This window comes from Vipera ursinii, assembly GCF_947247035.1.
Source record: "Vipera ursinii genome assembly, chromosome: 1".
NCBI classification, from domain to species: Eukaryota; Metazoa; Chordata; class Lepidosauria; order Squamata; family Viperidae; genus Vipera; species Vipera ursinii.
In genome coordinates, this window is record NC_139512.1 from 300,792,659 (window position 1) to 300,814,363 (window position 21,705).

At 44.2% G+C, this 21,705-nt stretch overlaps 1 protein-coding gene across 4 annotated transcripts in view; it reads left to right on the forward strand.

Annotated features, from left to right (window-relative positions):
* Window positions 1-21,705, forward strand: part of BABAM2 (BRISC and BRCA1 A complex member 2) — a gene marked incomplete at its 3' end in the record, with an annotated part of 166,235 nt that overhangs the window by 120,427 nt on the left and 24,103 nt on the right. For 3 of the 4 annotated variants that reach the window (XM_083352014.1, XM_083352016.1, XM_083352015.1), the window contains exon 11: window positions 1,858-2,011. In XM_083352014.1, coding sequence (XP_083208140.1) covers window positions 1,858-2,011 — 154 coding nt within the window. Of the gene's footprint in view, window positions 1-1,857; window positions 2,016-21,705 lie in introns of those variants that run through there. The other variant, XM_083352017.1, reaches the window with a different exon arrangement.

The following is a 21,705-nucleotide window of genomic DNA, read 5'->3' on the forward strand; positions in this document are numbered from 1 at the left end:
GGCTTCCATGCAGTTGTAAGTTGTAGATCTTTTCACTTGGTCAGGGTTGTATTTGCCAGTTTTGGGACTCCTCCATAACTTCCTCACTACAGCTGGCTGCCTTCTTCCAAGGGATTTGTTTGGCTGACAATGGAAAGAATCAAATTGATGCCACATGCCACATACTGGGGTCTCTGTGCAGCTCTGGATGGGTGAGCCATTTAGTTATGCCACTGGACATCAGTACTGTGTGTAGTACTACTCTCAGCCAACTCTCAGTTGTGTCACTGGACACTAGCTGCTTATTGAATATTTGTGGTAATTGAGCATTACACAGCCAGTCTGTGGATAGCAGTAGTGTCCAATGATGTGATCAAGAAACTTCTCCCCCCAAATTGTAAAAGGACTTAGGCTAGAGAAATTAGCATGACAGGTTAGCTGTGAATAAGGTGATTCCTTCTGTTACCAGCCAGCTGCTGCAGGGAAGTCACATGGAACCTTGTAACTGGACAGACCCAGAGAGACCTTATGTAAATTCAGGTATATTACACAGACAACCACAACAGAAGAAAGAGAGAAAAGGTGCTTGTGGGAGGAAGAAGAGAATCATAGGTTCTGGAACCTAATCCCTCAATTCCTATATATCCAAGTTTTTGTTCTTTATTTGCAGTGTTACACTGGAACTGGTGTCTCAAGGGACACCCGAATGTAAAAGAACTACTTAAGGCTTTATAAAAAAAATATTTCACTGAATGGAAAATGGTTATAAGTTGTCATCATGTTAACATATTCAAACTGTGGGTATTACAACAGTGAATTGAGAAATTAATCTATAAGACTCTGTGTAAATAAAAAATTAGGTTGATACGTTGTTTTCCGTTCACATAAAGGATTTCTTGGGAAAATTCATTCAAAACTGAACCAAATAATTTGTTTGTCTCCCTTATTTCAAAAAAGCCTTATCTATCATAACTGAATACAGTAATGATAATTATGTAAACCTAAGGCTTATCTTGTGGGTCTAATAAAATAATACTGGTTTAATGCTATGCACCAGTATTCTAAATTAATTCAGAATATTTTATTAACATAACTTTGATCACCTATGCCAGGAACACCTGCAAAACGTAATAATAATAAACACCTGTCATATGCAATAAAATGGTGAAGACAACCTTGTAGCCCAGTAGAGAGACTGAATATGCAAGGAGAATGAGTCAGAACTATAGCTGAATAGCACATGGTTGAAGTTTAGAGGCACAATGACTGGGAAGGGCTGGATTTATTTATCTCTCAGAAAGTAGCACTGTAGTCTAGAAAAATTATCTAGAATATACCAAGGCACTTCAGAAGTATTCTGGAAATATGAACAATGTGAAGGGACATCATATCATGCTTGGTGGACATGTACAAAAGCTAAAAATACAATACTTCAAGCCCATCTGATATATATAAAAAAACAGCAGTTCCCATCTATAAGATAGTATGCCCATCCCTACCGCCAGCTATGTTTTTTACATAGGTAGACAGCAAATCATATTGTCTAATTAAATTTTACCTGTGCTTTATTTTGTTTATATGTAGTATGCTTAGTGTGTTTCAAAAACATTTCAAATTTCAACAAGTGTCCATTAAAATGATAGATTCAAATTGATCTGTCCCATTTCATTTTTGTACAACAAATCTGGCAAAAATATGATTGAATATTTTTTTTAAAAAAAAACTGAACGGCCTGTAAATTGAGCATCCTTTAAGCACCTGTCAGATTTTAAAATATTTTTAATGTGCACATTTTCATGCATATTGTTAATATAAGATGATAAAAATCAAGAAAGAAAACAAGTTGCTAATGTATTTTCTTTTCTTTTTTGTTTGTAGTTGACTTGCCACTGTACTTTCCTCGGGATCAGCCAACGTTGACATTTCAGTCTGTCTATCATTTTACAAATAGTGGAGAACTATATTCTCAAGCCCAGAAAAACTATCCCTATAGTCCACGATGGGATGGCAATGAAATGGCCAAAAGAGCAAAGTAAGTTATATTTGGGTGAAATAGTTATGATATATGCATTTTTGAACAAGCTTAGTGATTGTCAGATTTGTTTACTTAAACTTTGAAGTTCATGCTATACATACCTGCTTTTTTTCACTTCCTATTGTCTTAAGTCCAGATTTATTCTCATCCTTCAAATCACAAGAGTTCTTGCACAATGAATCAAAACCCCTAACTATATCACTACTCTTGTTGAACAGAGTATAGGAGATCTCCAGGCTCCTTGCCAAATTGCCATGTTCCCAAATTTTAGGTTGCCTTAATGCAGGCATCTCAAACTCGCGACATTGTGCGACATATCGGGACTTTTTCCCCATTGCCGGCAATGGGATGGGTGCAGTTTTGGCGTGATGCATCCGGCCCATGGGCCAGCAGTTGACATGCCTGCCTTAATGCAATAAGGAGTGCTTTCACAAAGAGTAAATCTCTGTATCTGAATAGAGAAAAACAACCATATAAGATATTTAAAATGGCGCACAAATTTATAATACAGGTTGTCCTCAACTTACATCCTGTCATTTAATGACTACTTGAATGTTTTGGCAACTCAGAAAGGTGCTTTATGAAGGTGCTTTATGATCTGGCTGTTGAAAAATGTTACTACCACTTTTCTCAGGGTCACCTGATCATGATCTTGGTGTTTGACAACCTAGTCTCACTTACAGCTGGTTGCCATATGCCCTGCAGTCATGTAATTACCATTTGCAGTCTTCTGTGATGGCTTCCCCAGAAAGTGAATGAGCAAACTAGCAGGAAAGCCACTGTTTCCTCCCCTTTGTGCACAGATGGGGGCATTCTTTGTCAGGCTGGAGGAATGGAAGTCAGATCTTTAAGATCTAAGCTTCATTTCTGCAGTCCACAGCAGGAGTTCTCTCCCACACTTGGAGGGGAAGGGAAATCCCACAGCAGGCTGCAGAAACAAAGCTTGGATTTTCAGGATTGCTGTTATTAAGCGAAGTGGTCACATGGACACCTTATTTAATGACCTCTGTTCAATGACTGAGATTCCAGTCCTAATTAAGGTCATAAGTCAAGGATTGCCTATAAAAGGTTATCACTAGATACTGGTCACAAGGAATATTCAGATCAGACCTACTACAAGTAGGTGCAAGAAGGCATATATTGGAGCTGGGTCATACAGCCATTCTGAGAACTGGATTGATATGAATGTATTCTTTAAATGCCTACACTGCATTCAAAGAATACATACAGATAGACCAAACAGAAATTTTCATTAGTTCGGTACTGTTGTCTGCAGCCAAACTTTCTGTAGACTCTTTATTTTATAAGTATATTTGAGCAGAAGAGTTTGTATATTCAAATCATTGCATCCTACTTCCAATGGAATATTATAGACCTTCCAACATTTAAGAGAAATACTTTTTTCCTTGTTTCAAAAAGCTAGCATTCTAGCAATAAACTGTGAGATGATTTAGAGGTGTGAAGGTACCTACAAAATCCTGACTTATTCCAGACAAAGCACTCTTCATTTGTCAAGTATGTTGAACTTCTGAAAGACTTGGAATTTTCAGCAGTCACCTCACTGGCTCAGATTAGCAAATAATGATTTCTTCTATTCTTTTGTGCCCAAACCTATAGTGCAGTTTTGCAACTATACTTATTTATCTCATTATACCATCATTCAAAAGTTCCTAGTGTAATTGCTAAGTAACTCTTTGCATCATTTCACATCAAGGGTTCAAGTGCTTTGCTAAATGACTTCAAAAACCCAAGAAAATGAAAATAAAGCAACAAAGGGCATAAAATCAAAGGATGGACAAATGTGTAAAGGTGCCTTACATACAATCAACAGATTGCAGAAGTGTTGAAAGAACAATGAATTAGAGATTGCTGAGCAACATAAATAAATCAGTATAGCACATAAGTCTTTTAAGTGGCTAACTTGAAATGACTTAGGAAAAGAGAAAGCTGTCTGCAAAACATATGATATACCTTCAGTCATGAGGACAAGTGACTCATGAAAGGAAGTACGGTGGTTATAAAGTAATATTTTTATTTATTTAATGTTTATTAAATTTCTATGCCGCCTACCTCCCCTACAAGGTGAGTCTTGGCAGCTACACAGCGATTCTAAGCGGTAATAAAATGGTAGTTTTATGCCATTGAAATATAGGAAAGTTTTATGGTAGTAGCAGACATATAATTGGAGCTGGAAGTTTTAATTGATTAGTTACTACACAATATTTGGTTGATAATAAACTGATAATAAAAGTAGAGGGATATCAACAATTTCCCAAGAAATTATATATAATCCCTTTCCTGGACCAGTGGGCATTGTTCATAATCACTCACTTATATGTTACTTATGTGTAAGGATGTAGGTCTATGCATATGTTGTATATAGTATGTTTAAATGTGTGTTATGTATGTTTACACTTTGAGAGCAAGAAACTAAATTTTATTTTTAATATGTGCCATTGTGCCCACAGTAAAATGACAATAAAAGTTGTCTATCTATCTATCATGTATTGGTCACTCCCTAAATGGATTACAACATGTAACTACAACATGTTCTGCCTGTGGCTACCTTTAATGCACTCGTTACATTTCAGTTCTGTAAGTTGCACTGGCTGCCCATATGCTTCTGGATACAGTTCAAGATGTCAATGGAAGAGAATAGAGGTAGCTCAGGGTTGAACTTTGGAGTCTTTCTTACTCTCTGAGCTTGGTTGTTTGCTTGCAAAAACCTGAAAGGATTGTACAGTTCAAGGGGTGGTTGTCTCCTGTTAAAAGACTCTGTAGGTGGTGCTGGGTTATTTTCAGAACTACCTCTCTCCACTTGTTTCTGTCAATTCCACTTGGCCTGGCAGGAAAAAAACTCTGAGGGTCCCATTGATTATATGTAATGCCCTCTTTCCATACCCAGAAAATGTGCTCTTTTGGTCATACCCTATGGAACACTCTTCCTCCCAAAATGAGGGTGACCCCAATCTTGCCAAGTTTTTACAAAGCCTGAATGTGTTTCCAGGTGAGCGGTTTAGACTATTAGATGGAATCAGTGAAGTTGTTTACTTGTATTTCTGTTACATATATTTAAGTTTTATGCTGTTTGGAATTGTATTTTATGTCTAAATGTCATTAGTCACCAAGAGTCACTGTGAGATAGGCAATCATAGAGTAAATAAATAAATGCCTCAATTCTACATTAATTGATTTCAATTTCTTATCAATTGTAATTTACAAAAATTGCTGGATAATAGAAGCTTGATTTAAATGGTTGATTAAAAAAATCTACTAGGTAGTTAGAAAAGTTACTTTGTATTTTTACTTTGAGATATAACTTGGTCATTATTCTACAAAAGTATAGATCTTAGATGAGCACATAGGGAGCTGAATCTGAACGTATTTACTATGGTGAATAAAACAATTATTTTCTGATGTAATATGTAGATAACAATCCTGAACTTGTAAATAAGCTTTCGTTATATAATGGTGCTCATATGTTTGTGAATCCTTTTGAATTTTCAATGCTTCTGCATAAATATGATTCAAAACACCCTAAATCATCTGTTCTCCACAGATATCTCAATAAATAAATGAGCAAGTATGCTTTTGGCTCACTTGTTTAATTGGGTTCTCTTTAACTAGTTTTAGGACTTGTCCTAAATTTCAAAAGATTCTCAAACTTTAATTTGTACTGTGAAAAGAATAGATATTGAATATACCATTAAAGTTTAGATATTGTACTACAGTTGAGTAGCATTTTATTTATTTGTTATTGACAGTGCTTTTGTATTAAATGTACACGTGTCAGATTGTACCCTTTCAGATGGTGGAAGATACACGATAATGGACTTTTTAAAGAAATTGATTCTTCACGGGAAAAAATGCTTCTAGTTCAGACTTGGTGGCCTTTTATTGGCTCGATTGGGTGCTTTTTTCTTATTTTGTCTTTCTAAGATATTTATATAGTTGTTACTCAAAGTAGCAAAAGAATGGGATATAAATCAGTATTGGTTCTGTATTCTTCCTTCACAGATAGGACAAAATGGTAGGAATTCATTGAAGAGCCTTAACGAGTTGTTTTTTTTAAAAAAAAAACATTTTGAGTAAAAATATTTCGGTATAATTTGGTTTCCCTGTTGAATATAGCAATATTCTTGGTCGTCCCTTTCCAAGTGTTATTAAATTTCACTTAAATTCCACATACAAATCTTTTCAATACAGTCACATTCAGAAATTGAAACGTAATGCACTAAGTACTCATTTTTTGGGATATAGATATCCTCAGACAGCAATTTTTCTTCTTCAAGATAATGCTCGTAAAATGAGTTTCATGTTTATAAAACGCACATTGATTCTTGTCTATCAGATTTCACAGCAGGAAAAAAGAGCTGTTTGAAAACCAGGACAAACTGAAGTGAGGGAAACTGTTTCTCCCCCCCCCCTTTTTTTTTTTAAAAAAAAAAAGAAATATATTGATGTTGCTGCTATCTGCTAAGAATGGATAGAGAAGAAGAACAAATGAGAAACATTGGGGGTGGGGGGTGGGGGAGAAAGATCTTCCATCCATCCCACCTCCTTATTTCCCATGTGATGAATGGAAGGGAACAAACAAGCATGATAAACAAGCTGGAAGAAAGATTTATCAGTCAGATTCAGAAGGAGAAACCTATTCATTTCTTTCCTGTTTGCCAAAGGCATCTAGCAAGTAAAGGAAGGTCAAAAATCCCCTCCCCGACTTTCTCTTCTTATGTAATGTAAAGATAGGGCAGAGTAAGAAACAGACTCAGTATAGACATAAAGCTAATTTTATTGGAACAGCTATAGTCACAGAATCCTGCAAATGTCAATGTACTTTCCTTCCTCATTTTTTTTAACTTCATGCGAGTTAACTGGGGGACAAGGGAGGAGGCTGTCTGAGGCAGTTTTGTAGCATACTTTTCAAAGGCCAGTCTAATTTTTTTTTATTGTCGCCATGGTATACTGGGTCTTCCCCCTGTCCTTCAAAGCCATCCTCTGCACCCACCAGAAAACAGCTTGCTCAGTTCTTTCCCTCTCTCCCTCTCTTGGCATTAGTGATAGCTAGTCAAACATCAGAAAAGGAATGTTATCTTCATGCCCAGATGTCAACACCTTAGAATCTTCTCATTGGCCATTATGAGAACAGATGGACTAAATGCTGGATTGATTTGTCCTTGAATGGAGTCTATCTTGCCTCCTCTAGCTGTTAGGACAAATTTAATCCGTAAGAAGCAAATTTAGGATTACATTCTAATAAAATTGGTGGGAAGCCGACATAAAGGAAACTGCTGATTTTGTTAACTCCTTTCTTCTTCTTCTTCTTCTTCTTCTTCTTCTTCTTCTTCTTCTTCTTCTTCTTCTTCTTCTTCTTCTTCTTCTTCTTCTTCTTCTTCTTTGCTTCTGCCTTCTTCTTCCTCTTCCTCCTCCTCCTCCTCTTCTTCTTCTTCTTCTTCTTCTTCTTCTAGAAGAGCCTTGGTGGAGCAGTGGGCTAATGCCTCCTTAAGTAACACCAGCTGCCTGCAATTAGTGCAGGTTCCAGTCCCACCAGGCTCAAGGTTGACTCAGCCTTCCATCCTTCCGAGGTAGGTAAAATGAGGACCCAGATTGTTGGGGGCAATTAAGCTGACTTTGTAATAATGCCGCTTGGGGTGTGTGTGAAAGCCCTAATAAGCAGGCATATACATAGAATGAAGGCTACTGCTAAGCTTGTAAGCCGCCCTGAGTCTTCAGAGAAGGGCGGGATATAAATGGAATTAAAATAAAAAAAAATCTTCTTCTTCTTCTTCTTCTTCTTCTTCTTCTTCTTCTTCTTCTTCTTCTTCTTCTTCTTCTTCTTCTTCTTCTTCTTCTTCTTCTTCTTCTTCTTCTTCGCTTCTGCCTGAAGAACTGGAGCTTAATTATATTATTTGGGGGGGAAGAGTGTGTTTTCTCTTTTATTAAGTTATGTACAGCCTTGATTTGAAAGTATTATTTCTGATCTCAGATTTGAATACATTAACCGCACTAGTTTTTGTGCAGTGCTAGTTTGTGCTTTTGTTTCTAATTTGAATTGCTGTCTTTTTTATAGCAATTTGATATTCAAAACTATGGATGATGTAACAGAGAATCACAGACAGACACACACAAAAACCAAGTGAACTAGGGTGTTAAATTCTTACTACATCTATCAGTTATGGTCCATAGTGCCTATTTTATATTTTGTGATGTTAATAAATAGGAAGGTAACAGAGAAAAAATGCAGCCTCACATAAATACAGGGGTGGTGATTCATGTAGCAGAACTGTGAGAGATAATAACTAAACTGAACATGATAGCATAAGGAAGGAGAAGGTAATAGAAATTTGGGATGAATTCATACAGAAATTCACTTTAAAATCCCACTCTGTAAGAAGACATCTATGTTATGCCCAAAACTAATCCCATTTATCACCATAAAAGCTGCTTTTGCAAAAAGAAAAAAAAACATGGGGCAGGGGAATGTGCAATGAAAACTGAAAATTATCATAGATGAAAACAATTCATGATGATATGTAGTAATCATAAATCATGGTTAATTATGCAGAAAATGTTTTCCTATATATTGTATAGATATAAAACACATACTGGTTTTTTCTTTCCATGTAGGAAATCTTATCCTTTCGTTTTCTTATGTAGGCAGTTGAATCTAAATAAACAGAGCAGAGATTTCTTGCCTGTACTGTAGTTTTATGTCATAAGTAATGTTTTCCAGTTTGTGCATGAAGTATTGGATGCTATGTGTGCCTCTTTGAAGACATGTTCTGTGCAGTTCCTTAAGTTCCCATGAAGCTTCAGAAGGAGCAGGAGAAACTTGAATTGATTTTTTTTTATTAATTGTTGTTATTATTACTTTCATTGATTATTTTTCCTGACATATTTGTATCAATCATACTTCATATTTTAATCCTGCTGTTTTATAGGAACACCAAATGTCTTTTAACAGCTTATTTGCAAATGCATTAATTGCTTATTTGCAAATGCATTGGTTACCAGTTGTCTTCCGGGTGAGATTCAAGGTACTAGTAATGGTGTTCAAAGCCCTACATGGCAGGGGGCCGGAGTACCTTAGGGAACACCTGCTGCCGGCATCAACTTCCCTCCGCCCTGTGCGTTCCCACAGAGAGGGTCTCCTCAGGGTGCCACCGGTCAGAGAATGTCGATTGGTGGCCCCCAGGGGGAGATCCTTCTCTGTGGGTGCCCCGGAGCTATGGAATCAGCTACTGGTGGAGCTCCGGACAGCGCCCGATCTTCGCTCCTTTCGCCGTGAGCTAAAAACAAACTTTTTTGAACAAGCTGGCCTGGCCTGATGAGGGGACTGGGGGGGGGGGTTGTTATTGTCATTTTACTGGGGTTTTAAGATGTATTTTTAGTATATGGGCATGTATTTAATTACTTTTTAACTTTTGTAATCCTGTATTTTTATTCTTGCCCTGTTCACCGCCCTGAGTCCTTCGGGAGAAGGGCGGTATAGAAATATTATTAAATTAAATTAAATTAAATTTATGTATTAATTCATTTAGTAACCAGAAGAGGAAATGGCCATCCTTCTACTCTTTCTCTTTGCGATTAGAAATAATAGGATATGTTGCATGAGTATAAAAGATACCAATACCTTTGTTTTCTGGCCATAATTCATTGCTGCCCATGTGCTTTCTCTCAGCTTACTGGAGTTCACTTTATTTGGCCTCATTGTTCTAGATGTTTCATCCATTGGATTACACTTAGTTTTTCTTTCACTTAGTATCAGCGTTGTATGTGTACTGTGTACTAATGTTCCCCCTATGCTTGCTTGGCTAAATAAATTTAATATACAATACAGCCCCTGTTTTCTTCCTGTTACTTTTGTGTCTTTTGAACAAACAATATACTCTTATCATGGGATTTATTCCATCAGCTTTCCATTATTTCTATTAATTTATATTTGCTTATTTCTCCTGATTACAGCATTAGATATAGACAAAAAAGATCTTGATTTTTCATTTTCTTTCTGATGAGCATCTTTTATTAGCAAACTGCCATTTGTACAGTGATGTCATTGTTTAAAATCAAATTAACTTTAAGTTAATTTGAAGTTGTGTTTTTAAGACTGCACCTAGCTGACAAATCTGCCCCCCCCCAGTAAATCATATGGAGGTGGTAAGTGTTACTTTTGCATTCCTTACTGTTTTTGGAATTTCATAATTTATGTTAAACAGGTTGCTTTTGTATTGATTTGGAGAGGTCATGGGGCTGTGACATTGAAATTGATATTGCAGTTATTGATAGGCTTTCTTGCCCCAATGCTTACCAAGGTTTATGGGGATGGGGGTGTTTCAGTCCAGTTAAAAATGGAAAACACTAGAGCTTACTATTTTCTCTGGAGCTTCTCTGCCTGAGTTTCTATGGCAGAATTGTATCTGATACTATCAAGTTAGCACTTGCTTACATAGAACATAGAATTATAGGGCTAGGAGGGGCCTTAGAAGGTCTTCTAATCCAATCCCCTGCTCAAGACAGGAGATCTTCTACTATCCTGGTCAAATGGTAGTCCAGTCTATTTTTGAAAACCTGCAGCGATGGACCACCCACAATTCCAGGAGACAAGCTATTCCATTGATTGATTGTTCTCACTGTCAAAAAATTTCTCCTTATTTCTAGATTGGATCTCTCTTTAACAAGCTTCCACCCATTACTTCTTGTTCAGCCTTCTGGTGCTTTGTAAGGTTTGATGAGTTCACTTTGATTATGCTTGGATGAGTTCTAGCAACCTAGTTCCAGGTTACTTTCAGAGACTCCCAGAGGTGGTGGCTGGTTTTTTTTTATGCCCAGAAAGGATTGGAAAGTGAAAGAACATGAAAGAATAGAGAGATGGGAGTGGCAAAACCCAAAGTAGAAAGTCCCTTGAAACACAAAAATTGAGACACTTGATGCACTGTGATTTGGGGGATTTTATAGATTTGGGTGGTTCCAATTTTTGAAAATTGGAAGCTTTAAAAGAAAGATGATGATACAACGTTGACTGGAGATGGAAGCTTTTGTGGCTTGAAGAATTAAAAAAAGAACTAGAGAAGGCAGAACAACAAAGAAAATGGGAGCCTGCTGGATCTGTTCATTAAATATAATTTATAGTAACTGATAGGTTAAAATTCCAACTTCCATTTATTTTATTCTTCAGCTGCTTAGCACCTAATTATCATTACTGCTCATTATAGTGTCCATTTAATTCAATACTGTTATAAGGACAAATAGAAAACCAATAAAAATTAACACTGATAATGTAAAAATGCAATTTTTACTGCTGTGTAATCAATGCATGTTCATGACAGCTCATGGCAATCCAATGGAGTCTGGCTAGTTGAATCATTTTTTAATGTACAGTTTGAACAGTGTTGTCTTGCATAGCTAAGTGCAGGTCTTAAGGCATAATGTGTTGATTTTGACAGGTGCCTGCCAGGGATCTTCAGTGCTGTCATGCATAATACAGATTCCAACCAAATTAGGAAGGCTTGGGAAACTTACTTCTGGCCACTTCTCATTAAATTTTTGACTGTGGCAAGGAAAGAATAATGATTAAATCTTGAGAGATATTTATATGTGAAGCATTTGACAGAATATATAGGGTTTTTAAAATAACAAATGTATAGCATCTGTACACATGTCAGCCTTGTTTTTTCTGAGTGAAGTCTAAATATAATTTTCCTTATTAAATAATGAGTAGATTTATAATCATGTAAATAGTTTTTATTACAGTGCTTAATCTTTTATCATTTTTACCAAGTGCTGTTTTTTCTGGTGCTAGGAAATAGATGCTCTTTAATTCTTTACCAAGATATTGCTGTCCAATCAAATAGGGCCCTTTTCTTTCAGATGTATGTCCCCTGCTCCCCAATTGCCAACAAATGTTGATAGATGTGGTTCATCATCTAATTTTGGTATATTCTGTAGAACTAAATAATATACTTAAGAACCTTTGTTGACAAATGTGGTTCCTAATGTAAGTCTTAATTTATTCTAGTAAGTCATAGTATGCTGCAATATTTTCAAACTATTTCACTGAGTACCAAATCTAAATATTTGAATAATGGTATAAGGATTTGGGGCAGTGTAGTAGCTTAGCGGTTAAGATGCTGGGCCTATTGGCTTTGAAGCCAGCAGCCCAGGTTCAAGACCCAAGTGCCTTGCAATGGAATGAGCTCCTGTCCTCACTCCAGCTCCTGCCAAGCTGGCAGTTCGAAAGTATGCAAATGTGAGTATTTTATTTATTTATTTATTAAATTTTTATACCGCCCTTCTCCCAAAGGACTCAGGGCAGTGTACAGGGCAATAAATATTAAAAAACAAAGTACAAAAGTTAAAAAACAATTAAATAATTTATGCCCGATATATACAATAGTTAAAACCATATTAAAAAACCCAACCCCAAACCCATCAGACCAGGCCGGACTGCACAAATAAATAGGTTTTTAGATCCCGCAGGAAGGACCGAAGATCGGGGGCCATCCAGAGCTCAACCGGCAAGCGGTTCCACAGGTCTGGCGCGCCCACAGAGAACGCCCTCCCCCTGGGGGCCACCAGTCGACATTCTCTGATTGAAGGCACCCTGAGGAGGCCCTCTCTGTGGTAGCAAACTGGACGGAGGGAAGTTGACGCCGGCAGCAGGTGCTGCCGTAGGTAATCCAGACCCATGCCATGTAGGGCTTTGTAGGTCATTACCAGCACCTTGAATCTCACCTGGAGGGCAACCGGCAGCCAATGCAGCTCGCGGAGCAAAGGTGTAACATGGGAGTATCGAGAGACTCCCAACACAACTCGCGCGGCTGCATTCTGCACCAGTTGGAGCCTCCGAGTGGTCTTCAAGGGCAGCCCCATGTAGAGAGCATTACAGTAGTCCAAACAAGAGGTCACGAGCGCATGAGTGACTGTACGCAAGGCATCCCGGTTCAGATAGGGCTGCAACTGGCACACCAGGCAAACCTGGGCAAAGGCCCCCCTAGTCACAGCTCCTATATGATCTAAAGAGAGCTGTGAGTCTAGGAAGACCCCCAAGTTGCGAGCCCTATCTACGGGGGGCAATAGCTCACCCCCCATAGCAAGAGATGGAGTAATCTGAATTTCCCGGGATGCCGGCACGAACAGCCACTCAGTCTTGTCAGGGTTGAGCCGAAGCCTGTTCCTCCCCATCCAGACCCGGACCGCCTCCAGGCAACGGGACATCACGTTGAGGGCATCACTGGGGTGGTTTGGGGTTGAAATGAAAAGCTGGGTATCATCAGCATACTGATGATACCCAACTCCAAAACCACGAATGATCTCACCCAGAGGCTTCATATAGATGTTGAACAGGAGAGGCGAGAGGACCAATCCCTGGGGAACTCCACAAATGAGAGGCCTCAAGGTCGACCTCTGCCCCCCTGCCAACACCGACTGCGAACGTCCCAGAAGGTAGGAGGAGAACCACTGAAAAACTGTGCCTCCCACTCCCAACCCCCTGAGACGCTGCAGCAGGATACCATGGTCGATGGTATCGAAAGCCGCTGAGAGGTCTAATAGGACTAGGACAGAGGAACAACACCTGTCCCGAGCCTGCCAGAGATCATTCACCAGCGCGACCAATGCCGTCTCCGTGCTGTACCCGGGCCTGAAACCCGATTGGTACGGGTCCAGATAATCAGCTTCCTCCAAGGGAGCTGATGCGCCACCACGCTCTCAACAACCTTCACAAGAAAGCGAAGGTTGGAGACCAGACGAAAGTTGTTTATAAAAGCGAAGGTTGGAGACCGGTCGAAAGTTGCTTATAGATAAATAAGTACCACTTCATTTTGAAAGTAAGCACTCTGTGATGTCATGCTGGCCACATAACCATGAAAATGTCTTCGGACAGTGCTGGCTCAATCGCCTTGAAAGATGAGCACTGCTCCCTATAGTCGGCAGTGCCTAGTGGAGTAAAATCCACAGGGACTTCTTTACCTTTTTGCTAAAGATTTGATTGATTTCCACGTTCCTAAAGAACTGAACTTCCCAGGATCAATTAATTGTTGTTGTTAGCTGCGAAGTCGTGTCCGACTCATCGCGACCCTATGGACAACGTTCCTCCAGGCCTTCCTGTCTTCCACCATCTTCTGGAGTCCATTTAAGCTCACGCCTACTGCTTCAGTGACTTCATCCAGCCACCTCATTCTCTGTCGTCCCCTTCTTCTATTGCCCTCGATCTTTCCCAGCATTAGGCTCTTCTCCAGTGAGTCCTTCCTTCTCATTAGGTGGCCAAAGTATTTGAGTTTTAGCTTCAGGATCTGGCCTTCTAAAGAGCAGTCAGGATTGATCTCCTCTAGGACTGACCGGTTTGATAGCCTTGCAGTCCAAGGGACTCGCAGGAGTCTTCTCCAGCACCACAGTTCAAAGGCCTCAATTCTTTGGCGCTCAGCCTTTCTTATGGTCCAGCTTTCACTGCCATACATTGCAACTGGGAAGACCATAGCCTTGACTATACGCACTTTTGTTGACAGGGTTATTCTCAAACCTCGTCCGGAGAGCAGGAAATTCAAGCAACCGAGACGTAAGCTGAGTTTCCAAAGTGGTTTAATAAGCAAAGCAAACGATCTTCAAACGGAACAAAGCCAGCATTGGCTGCTACCCGCATCCAACGCCTTTAAATACACATTTCATGTATACACCCACGCCCCACCCAACCGCACCCGCTTCCGCCCATTCCCTACTTAATTCCCGTTTCTCCCAAACACCTCCCTTTGTTACCCGGCACCCTCTCCCTCCCAGGTGAGTCTCCCCGCGAACGCTCTCCCCATTGCTGCTAATCACCACCCCCACCCCCGTCCCTGTACCCGGCACCTTCCCTCCTGTCACGGACCCACCGCTGCCCTGCTGCCCGGCCTCCCCTTGCAAGACAGGCAAGCCCCCAGTCTTTTCCTCACGCAGACGGGCTCCGCTGCCGAAAGCCCCGCCCGCCATCGCCGCAAGGGCCGAGTGTTCATTTGGTTTGGCCTCATGGTCCTGTGAGGCCGCCGTAGTTGGCAGGGCGGGGCCAAGTCGCACGTCGCGCGCGCGCACTCTCAGGGCTGCAACCGGTCCGGGCGTCGTGCAGCTGCCGGGCGGCCTCAACCGGCTCGGCCGCCGTCGCAGCTGATGGGCGGGCGAAGGAGGAGGCCGTCGACGCAGCTGGTGGTCTTGCGAGGGGAAAGGCCGTCGTCGTTCCAGGCCGCCAGGCACTCTCCCAGGCCGTGCAGGAGGAGGAGGAGCAACCGGCGCTGGTGAATGTCGCGCCCGTCTACTAACGATACTTAGTAGACAAGTAGACCAGGTCCCCCACCTTTGGGACTGCGAACGCTTTTCGCTTCTTATCAGCTTGCTCCTTATTCGTTATCGCAGCCCGCTCCAACGCTTTTTTCACTGCACCCCAGACCCCCTCAATCTGCCTCATCCATTCGCGTGGCTGACAGGGATCCTCGTGCCCCAGGCTGCATTCGGGGATGGGGACAAAATCATTACCCATAACCACTTTAAAAGGAGAAAACCCCGTACTGCTATGTACAGCATTGTTATACGCTACTTCCGCGAACGCTAAGAGATCCACCCAGTTGGTTTGCTGGTACGAAACGTAGCAACGGAGATACCGCTCAACGGCAGCATTGGCCCGTTCTGCTGCGCCATTGGTGCTAGGGTGGTACGCCGTACTGAGTCCTTGAGTTGACCCGATGAACTGAACAAATTCCCTCCAGAAACGTGCCGTAAACTGAACTCCTCTGTCCGAAATGATACGGCGTGGCACTCCATGTAAACGGTAGACGTGGGTTACGAAGAGCCAAGCTAATCGACGTGCTGAGGGCAACCCTTTACAGGGAATAAAGTGAGCCTGCTTTGAAAATAAGTCTACCACCGTCCAAATAACGTTATGGCCCTTACTGTCGGGTAACTCAACAATGAAATCCATGGCTATATCCTGCCATGGATGAGTAGGATCAGCCACCCTCTGTAGGAGACCCAATGGTTTTCCCACCATAGGTTTTGTGGTGGCACAAATGTGGCATTGCCGTACATAGTCCTCCACCGTTTTTGCCATGTGCGGCCACCAAAATTGCCGACGTGCCAAATGCAGGGTCTTCAGAAACCCATAGTGTCCAGCTTGCTTGGTGTCGTGGCACCGATACAGCACTCGCCCCCTCAGAGGGGCTGGCACGTAAAGTCGGGTCCCACGCCAGGCCAAGCCATCACGCATGTCAACGAGTTCTGGGTGGGCCTGTAGCCAGGTATCCCCCTGAAGGCCCTTCCGAAGCTCTTCACAGAACTCGTCTTGTGCTGCCAAAGCGGTGTCCCCCTCCTGATCTGGACTTCCGGTAGGCACTAATGCTTGTACAACATCCTCCCTCTTCCCCTCAAACTGTGGCATACGTGACAATGCGTCTGCCAGGAAGTTTTTTCCCCCCGGAACATATTTCAATGTGAAGCGGAACCGACGGAAGTACAGTGCCCACCGTACATGCTTGGGGGACAGCCGTCGGGGTGTCTGTAATGCCATCAGATTTTTATGGTCCGTCCACACCTCAAACGGGTGGACAGCCCCCTCCAAATGATGTCGCCACAGTTCCAGTGCCCAGCGTACCGCAAAAGCCTCTTTCTCCCATATTGCCCAGGCACGTTCTGCAGGAGACAACTTTTTAGACGCATAAGCGCATGGTTGAAGCACCCCGTCGTTGTTTCGTTGGAGAAGGACGGCTCCGAGGGCAACGTCACTTGCGTCGGCTTGGACCACGAAAGGCAGGGCAGGGTTTGGGTGTCGTAAGATTGGTTCTTTAGCAAAAAGAGCTTTTAACGTATCAAAAGCTCGTTGGCACTCTGCAGTCCACCCCACCCGTAACCCAGGACGTGGTCGTACAGTTAGTTGTCGTGTGCGAAGAAGGTCCGTAAGTGGCAGGGCTATGGCCGCAAAACTGGGTATGAATTGGCGATAAAAGTTCGCGAAGCCTAGAAACGCTTGTAACTGCCGCCGTGTCCGCGGGGCCTGCCACTGCTGGATGGCCTCCACCTTTTTTGGGTCCATTTCCACCCCTCCTGCAGAGATTCTGTACCCCAAATAATCAAGTCGCTGCCGATGGAACTCGCACTTGGATAGTTTCACAAAGAGCCGTGCGTCCCGCAATTTCATCAATACCCGCCTGACCAAGGCGACGTGCTCCTCCATCGTCTCGGTGTAAATCAGGATATCATCCAGGTAAACCAAGACCCCACAATATAAGAACTCATGCAAGACCTGGTTGATCAATTGCATGAAGACTGCGGGAGCACCCTGTAGCCCAAACGGCATCACCCTAAACTGGAAACTACCCAGAGGACAGTTGAACGCCGTCTTCCATTCGTCCCCTGCTTTGATTCGAACACGATAATAGGCCTCCCTGAGGTCCAGTTTGGTAAAAATCCGTCCTTTAGCCAGATGGGCTAACAGGTCCTTCATTAGTGGGAGCGGGTAAAGGTGCTCAACGCACACCGCGTTCACACCACGATAGTCCACGCATAGTCTAAGCCCACCATCCTTTTTCTCACGAAACAGCACGGGCGCCGCCATCCTGGACCGTGCAGGCTGGATGAATCCCCGCTCCAGGTTCTTGTCGATGTACCGCCGGAGTTCCTGCATTTCTTTTGGGGACATGGCGTACATCCGGGGTTTTGGTAACCTAGCACCCTTCTCCAGCTCAATGGCGCAGTCCGTGGTGCGATGAGGTGGTAGCGTGTCGCACTCCCGTTCATCGAAGACGTCCAACAGGTCGGAATATTCACGGGGTACTTGAGCCTCTTGCGCTAACTCACCCGCACAGACCCTCTCCCGTCCCCCCGTGCGTAGTGGTCCCAAAAATGCGTGTTCTCGGGGGGGTTGTGGGCCCAACCCCAACCGGAGATGGCGGCTACCCCCCTCCCACCAGATCGTAGGACCCCACCGATCCAACCATGTGAGCCCCAAAATAACCGCCTCGGTCATAGAAGGCACCACTATAAACCGTAAAGTCTCCCAGTGTTCGCCCATCTCCAATCGGATCGGTTCGGTGACGTGAGTGACAGGTGCCCCGCCCAAAAGAGACCCGTCCACCTGCTGAAAGCGTAGTGGGCTAGTTAATCGCTTCACCGTAACCCCCAGCCTTGCCACCACCACCTGGCTCATTAGGCACCGTGTGCTACCTGAGTCTACGAGGGCTTTATATGCCGTCCTCTGTCCGGTGCGGGGACTGACCAACACCACAGGGAACACAAAGGGACAAACCGGAGCACTTACCATCGGATCTTCGTCTAGATCCTGTTCTTCTGAACTCTCGTACGGAGGAGGCTGAGTATCTAACGGCGTCTCCACCCGAACAGGAGCTGCTGGCCTGGTGACATCTCCGCCCAGTTGGTGAGCGGCCCATGTCCGCTCTATGGATCTCCGAGTCCCGGTCCCCCGTGCTGGGGAAACAGGGGCTGGCCGGGCAGGAGGCAGAGGACAATCGACTGCTCGGTGTCCTGGCTGGTCACATCTGAAACACCTCAGAGCAGCCCGTGCTGGCTGGGAGGAAGGTCGTGTGGACGTTGCTACGGGTGGCTCTGCCACTTTCGTCTTCTCGGCCGGCCGGCGGCTTCCAGAAGGAGGTTCAAACCGGCCTCGCACGTCCTGCAAACCCACATCCAGCTCCACGGCCACACGGTACCACTCCTGCAGTCGTGCTGGAACGCCGCGGACCACACAAGCTCGACGGAGAGCCCCGTCCAGGCCAGCCCTAAAATGGTGGACAAGAAGACGCTCCGGCCACGAACGCAACTTCCCGGCCACCTTACGGAACTCCCTTACGTACTCCAGCGCCGATCGACCTCGCTGCCGCAGAGAAAGGATGTCGGCTTCAGCCCGCTGTACCCGGGAAATGTCCTCGAAACGGGCCCGTAACGACTCCAAAAACAGGCCAACATCCCCGAGCTCCCGAGCGTGGTCAGTGTATAAATCGGCTGCCCAAGCCGCTGCCTCCCCTTGCAGGCAAGCTGTTACTGCCACCACCATAGCCCGCTGGGACACGTAAGCCTGGGCATATTGGTCCATATGTCCTATCACCTGGCCCAGGAACATGGCCAGGCGGTCAGGGTGGCCATCATAAGTAACTGACAGAGGTGGAGGTCCCCATACCATTCCAGGTCCCCACGAAGCCGCTTGCGGGCCCAGCACAGGAGGAGCTCCAACTAGCCGTGTTGTCGACTGCCCGGGCCTGTCGTCCGTCCCTGACCACAACCCTGCAGCACCTCGCCCGAGGCCTACAGGAGCAGAGCCCTCACGGGGCATACCCAGACCAGGTTGGGTCAGGTGGGATGGCGCATCCAAAGGTGGAGTCCCGGCAGGGGACCATTGGCCCGGACCCTGGCCCCCGGCCTCCCCAAACCTGGTTCGCAGAATATCCATGGTCTGGTTACCAGGGGTGGTGGAATAGCTCCACTCCTCCCCCTCGTCCTCCACAAGGCAGCGCTCCCTCCATACTGAAGAAGGACCCCTCAACCGAGGTTCATGAGCCCCCTCATATCCTCTTTGGCCCAGGGCAAGATCCGGCCTCCTCCCTCTGCCGTGGCCCTGGGCCCCTGCCTCCCTTGGCTCCACTGAGTGATCCTCGAGCAACGATGGCCGCTGCCTAGGCCGAACCGCCGGAAGCACAACCTCTCCTACATCCATTGTCCTGGGGGAGGCTATACCAGCCCCGGCCCCCATCTCAGGCCCGACCTCCTTCTCCGAAGCAGCCGCCGAGGCGGGCCCCTGCGTTCCCTCCGCCATACAACTCACCCACTTGTCGCTCGGAAGGAAAAATGAAAGGGTGAGGTCAATGCTGGCTTTTTCTCAAACCTCGTCCGGAGAGCAGGAAATTCAAGCAACCGAGACGTAAGCTGAGTTTCCAAAGTGGTTTAATAAGCAAAGCAAACGATCTTCAAACGGAACAAAGCCAGCATTGGCTGCTACCCGCATCCAACGCCTTTAAATACACATTTCATGTATACACCCACGCCCCACCCAACCGCACCCGCTTCCGCCCATTCCCTACTTAATTCCCGTTTCTCCCAAACACCTCCCTTTGTTACCCGGCACCCTCTCCCTCCCAGGTGAGTCTCCCCGCGAACGCTCTCCCCATTGCTGCTAATCACCACCCCCACCCCCGTCCCTGTACCCGGCACCTTCCCTCCTGTCACGGACCCACCGCTGCCCTGCTGCCCGGCCTCCCCTTGCAAGACAGGCAAGCCCCCAGTCTTTTCCTCACGCAGACGGGCTCCGCTGCCGAAAGCCCCGCCCGCCATCGCCGCAAGGGCCGAGTGTTCATTTGGTTTGGCCTCATGGTCCTGTGAGGCCGCCGTAGTTGGCAGGGCGGGGCCAAGTCGCACGTCGCGCGCGCGCACTCTCAGGGCTGCAACCGGTCCGGGCGTCGTGCAGCTGCCGGGCGGCCTCAACCGGCTCGGCCGCCGTCGCAGCTGATGGGCGGGCGAAGGAGGAGGCCGTCGACGCAGCTGGTGGTCTTGCGAGGGGAAAGGCCGTCGTCGTTCCAGGCCGCCAGGCACTCTCCCAGGCCGTGCAGGAGGAGGAGGAGCAACCGGCGCTGGTGAATGTCGCGCCCGTGGCGCCGCTGGGCGTCGAGCCCACGGGGCGCGACAGTTATGTCTCTGCTTTTTAGTGTGCTGTCTAGATTTGCCATGGCTTTCCTTCCCAGGAGGAAGCGTCTTTTAATTTCTTGGCTACAGTCCCCATCTGCAGTGATCTTGGAGCCCAGGAAAACAAAATCTGTCACTACCTCCATTTCTTCCCCATCTATTTGCCAGGAATTGAGAGGGCCAGATGCCATGATCTTGGTTTTCTTAATGTTAAGTTTCAACCCAAGTTTTGCACTCTCCTTCTTCACCCGCAACAAGAGGCTCTTTAGTTCTTCTTCACTTTCTGCCATTAGAGAATTAATCAATCAATTAATAGCATTTGCAAAAAAGAAACAGTATAGAAAGTATAAATAAACACTATAACTTAATAAGAATAGAAAGCATAAATAATGATTTAGAACAACAAAACTGCCCTGTTTAAAGCCTGGCAAGGACAGAAGAATCCATAAATGATTTTATTTTAGCATGGATACATTAATATGATGAATAGAATTATATATCTTATGTAGAATATATCTAAAAATCTAACTTCATACCAATGTTTGCAAAATATAAGTTCCTTTTAATACATGTTCAGAAGAATATGTGAATTGGATATGTTGTAATATACTGATGGCTTTCTAATCTGATTGAATATGAGTTATGAGTTATTTAATAACTCTGTTATTCTATTTTAATGTTATTGCGTTGTTATAACGTGGTAGTATCATTCCTTATTATATCAGTGGGTTTAGATGACTCATCAGCCTAAATTATGTCTCTTTTGAAAAACGTGTTAGTTGTTTTACAAATCCAAATATGTATAAGAATGTCATTGTTTAAGAGATATTTCCTTACCAAATCCCACAATGCCTTCAACAATGGCAAAGGTTCAAATGTACTTTCCTAGAGAACCTAGAAAAGTTTCCATGGATGAAAATCCTAAAGGAGAAAACAACTCAAGAAGCGTGGGAAACTCTGAAAAATATGACCATAAAAGCCCAGTCCAGCACAATACCACTGAAAAAGAAAAACAAGAAATTCAAGAACAAACCATCATGGCTGCA